The sequence below is a fragment of the Sinocyclocheilus rhinocerous genome, unplaced genomic scaffold, assembly GCF_001515625.1.
Source record: "Sinocyclocheilus rhinocerous isolate Xijiao unplaced genomic scaffold, SAMN03320098_v1.1 scaffold1862, whole genome shotgun sequence".
Taxonomy (NCBI): domain Eukaryota; kingdom Metazoa; phylum Chordata; class Actinopteri; order Cypriniformes; family Cyprinidae; genus Sinocyclocheilus; species Sinocyclocheilus rhinocerous.
Genome location: NW_015653470.1, coordinates 395,992 through 398,905, shown reverse-complemented (window position 1 = coordinate 398,905; position 2,914 = coordinate 395,992). Strand labels below are relative to the sequence as shown.

The 2,914-nt window shown below is 29.2% G+C and overlaps 1 protein-coding gene across 1 annotated transcript in view; it reads right to left on the bottom strand.

Annotated features, from left to right (window-relative positions):
* Nucleotides 1-1,197: 1,197 nt before the first annotated feature.
* Nucleotides 1,198-2,914, bottom strand: part of pak6 (p21 (RAC1) activated kinase 6) — an 18,514-nt gene continuing 16,797 nt past the window's right edge. The window contains exon 6 of the mRNA XM_016522368.1: nucleotides 1,198-1,293. Within this exon, the coding sequence (XP_016377854.1) occupies nucleotides 1,198-1,293 (96 nt within the window). The remainder of the gene's footprint in view (nucleotides 1,294-2,914) is intronic.

The window sequence follows — 2,914 nt, the reverse complement described above, 5'->3', positions numbered from 1 at the left end:
TATTTTATTTTTTAAATGTAATTTAATATAATTTAATTTAATTTAGCAATACATTAACATCTGACTAAATGAGCCACATTTGAAGGTGTTTAAATTTAGCCAATATACATACAACTTGTGATGCACATCAACTGAATTAATAAAATCGATTGAAATATATAATTCCAGTTTGTAGATAATAAATATTAAGGTGATGCTTTACAATGCATAATGCATTAACCAACATTTGCTACAGTATACTTTGTTAACATTTAGTTAATACAACTGTTCGTTGTTAGTTCATATTAGCTCAGGTCCATTAAATAATATTAACAGACACAATTTTAATTTAAATAATTGTCATTTATTATTATTATTTTTGTTGTTAATAATGTATTAATAAATGTTGGAATTAACATCAACTAAGATTAATAAATGCTTTAGAAGTATTTTTCAGTGTTCATGTTAACTAATGGAACCTTATTGTAAATTGTTAACAGTTGTGTCAACTGTAAAAAAATAAAAAAATAAAAAGAACAACAACAGTGAGATCATTATGTGAAAGCATTATAAAATGAGCTGAAATATTTGATAAACGAACACAAACATTCATGACATTCACGAACGAGGCTTGTTCCAGGTTTCTGCGGCCACAGATTCGATCACTATAACACGCTTCAAACAGAACATAAAACCCAGTGACATTTCAGTCAGACGCACTTCTGCTCTGATTTTTTTTTTTTTTTTTTTTTTTATTTGGCTCATTTAATTTGTTGACTAATTATTTTTCACATTTTCTCTTTTGTAAATTCATGACATTAGGTTTAGCCTACTGTTAAAGAATGTTTTGGTTCATTTATTATACTGTTTATATATCCAGGGGCACCAGGCACTGCGGAGAGCTGGCCTGCAGGAGGAAGGGGTGCTCCAGGAGGTCTGTGGCACTGGCCCGCTCCAGCGGATCCCGCGTCAGCATGCGCTTCAGGAAGTCCTTCAGCACCGGGGACACCTGCAGACGAACGGGACGTTCACAGGGAAACAGACGAGACAAAGTAACACATGACTGGCCTGGATGTTTTTTAACAGATATGGACACCAGTTTAAACACACACATATCAGTTTGTACACAATGGGACTTTACATTATTATTATGGACCAGACCATTTAATTGAATAATGAATAGTTATTTTTCACTTTATTATTTTATTTTATTCTATTTTATTCTATTTTCCAGTACGGCGTTCCCACCAGAGACTTCCTCTTCGGGATATCTTTACTGATCTGAGCGCAGAAGCCAAAGTCTGACAGCTTGATCTGAGTCAGAAACATAGAGACGGGTAAGAGTTATATATATATATATATATATATAGTGTTCAAAAGTACTATGTTGTTTTTTTTTGTTTGTTTCTGAAAGAAGTCTCTTCTGCTCACCAAAGCTGCATTTCTTTGAATAATAATACAGTAAAAACAGTAATATTCTGAAATATTATTACAATTTAAAATAACCGTTTCCTATTGTAACATATTCTATAATGTAATTTATTCTTGTTCCTGCAAAGCTGAATTTTTCAGCATTTTACTTATTTATTTAATTTTATTATTTGGTCCATTTTCAAATGTTTTTCTTTTTGCATAATCAGTTAATTTATTATTACTTATGTATAGTTCAAAAACAGATTTTGATGAAATAAAATAATAAAATAAAACAAAATGTAAAAAATAAAATCTGTTTTTGAACTATACATAAATTATATTTATAGCAATAAATTAATTTAATACATTACAGTAGGCTAAACCTAAGGTTATGAATATACAAAAGAGAAAAAAACCTAAAAATTTAAAAGAATTAGTCAACAAATTAAATGGACCAAAATAAAAAAAAATTATAAATAAAACAAAACATAAAAAATATTAAATACTGAAAATTCAACTTTGAATCCTAGGAATAAATTACATTTAAAAATATATGCTGATTTGCTGCTCAAGAAACATTTCTGATTATTATCAATGTTGAAAACAGTCGTGCTGCACAATATTTCTATGGAAACCGTGATACATTTTACTTTTCAGGATTCTTTCATGAACAGAAAGTTCAAAAGAACAGCATTTATTTGAAATAGAAGTCTTTTGTAAGTTTATAAATGCCTTTTATTTGTCTTTTGATCAATTTAATGCGTCCATGCTGAATAAATGTATTAATTTCTTTCAACAACAATAAAAAAAATAAAAATAAAATCTTACTGCCCCCAAACTTCTGAATGGTTGTGTGTATATCTATATGTGACCCTGGACCACAAAACCAGCAGTGTTGGGGAAAGTTACTTTTAAAAGTAATGCATTACAATATTGCGTTACTCCATAAAAAAGTAACTAATTACGTTACTTAGTTACTATTTGTGGAAAGTAATGCGTTACATTACTTTTGCGTTACTTTTTAAATCTGGACCTTGTAAATTAAAAAGTAATGCGTTACTTTACTAGTTACTTGAAAATAATAATCTGATTACGTAACTCGCGTTACTTGTAATGTGTTACTACCCCCAACACTGAAAACCAGTCATAAGGGTCAATTCATCTGAAAGCTGAATAAATAAGCTTTCCATTGATGTATGGTTTGTTAGGATAGGAATTTGGCTGAGATACAACTATTTGAAAATCTTGAATCTGAGGGTGCAAAAAAATCTAAATATTGAGAAAATCATCTTTAAAGTTGTTCAAATGAAGTTCTTAGCAATGCATATTACTAATCAAAATTAGTAATCAAAAAATCAAAAATTAAGTTTTGATATATTTACGGTAGGAAATTTACAAAATATCTTAATGGAACATGATCTTTACTTAATGTCCTAATGATTTTTGGCATAAAAGAAAAACCGATCATTTTGACCCATACGATGTATTTTTGGCTGTTGCTACAAATATACCCTGCTTCTTG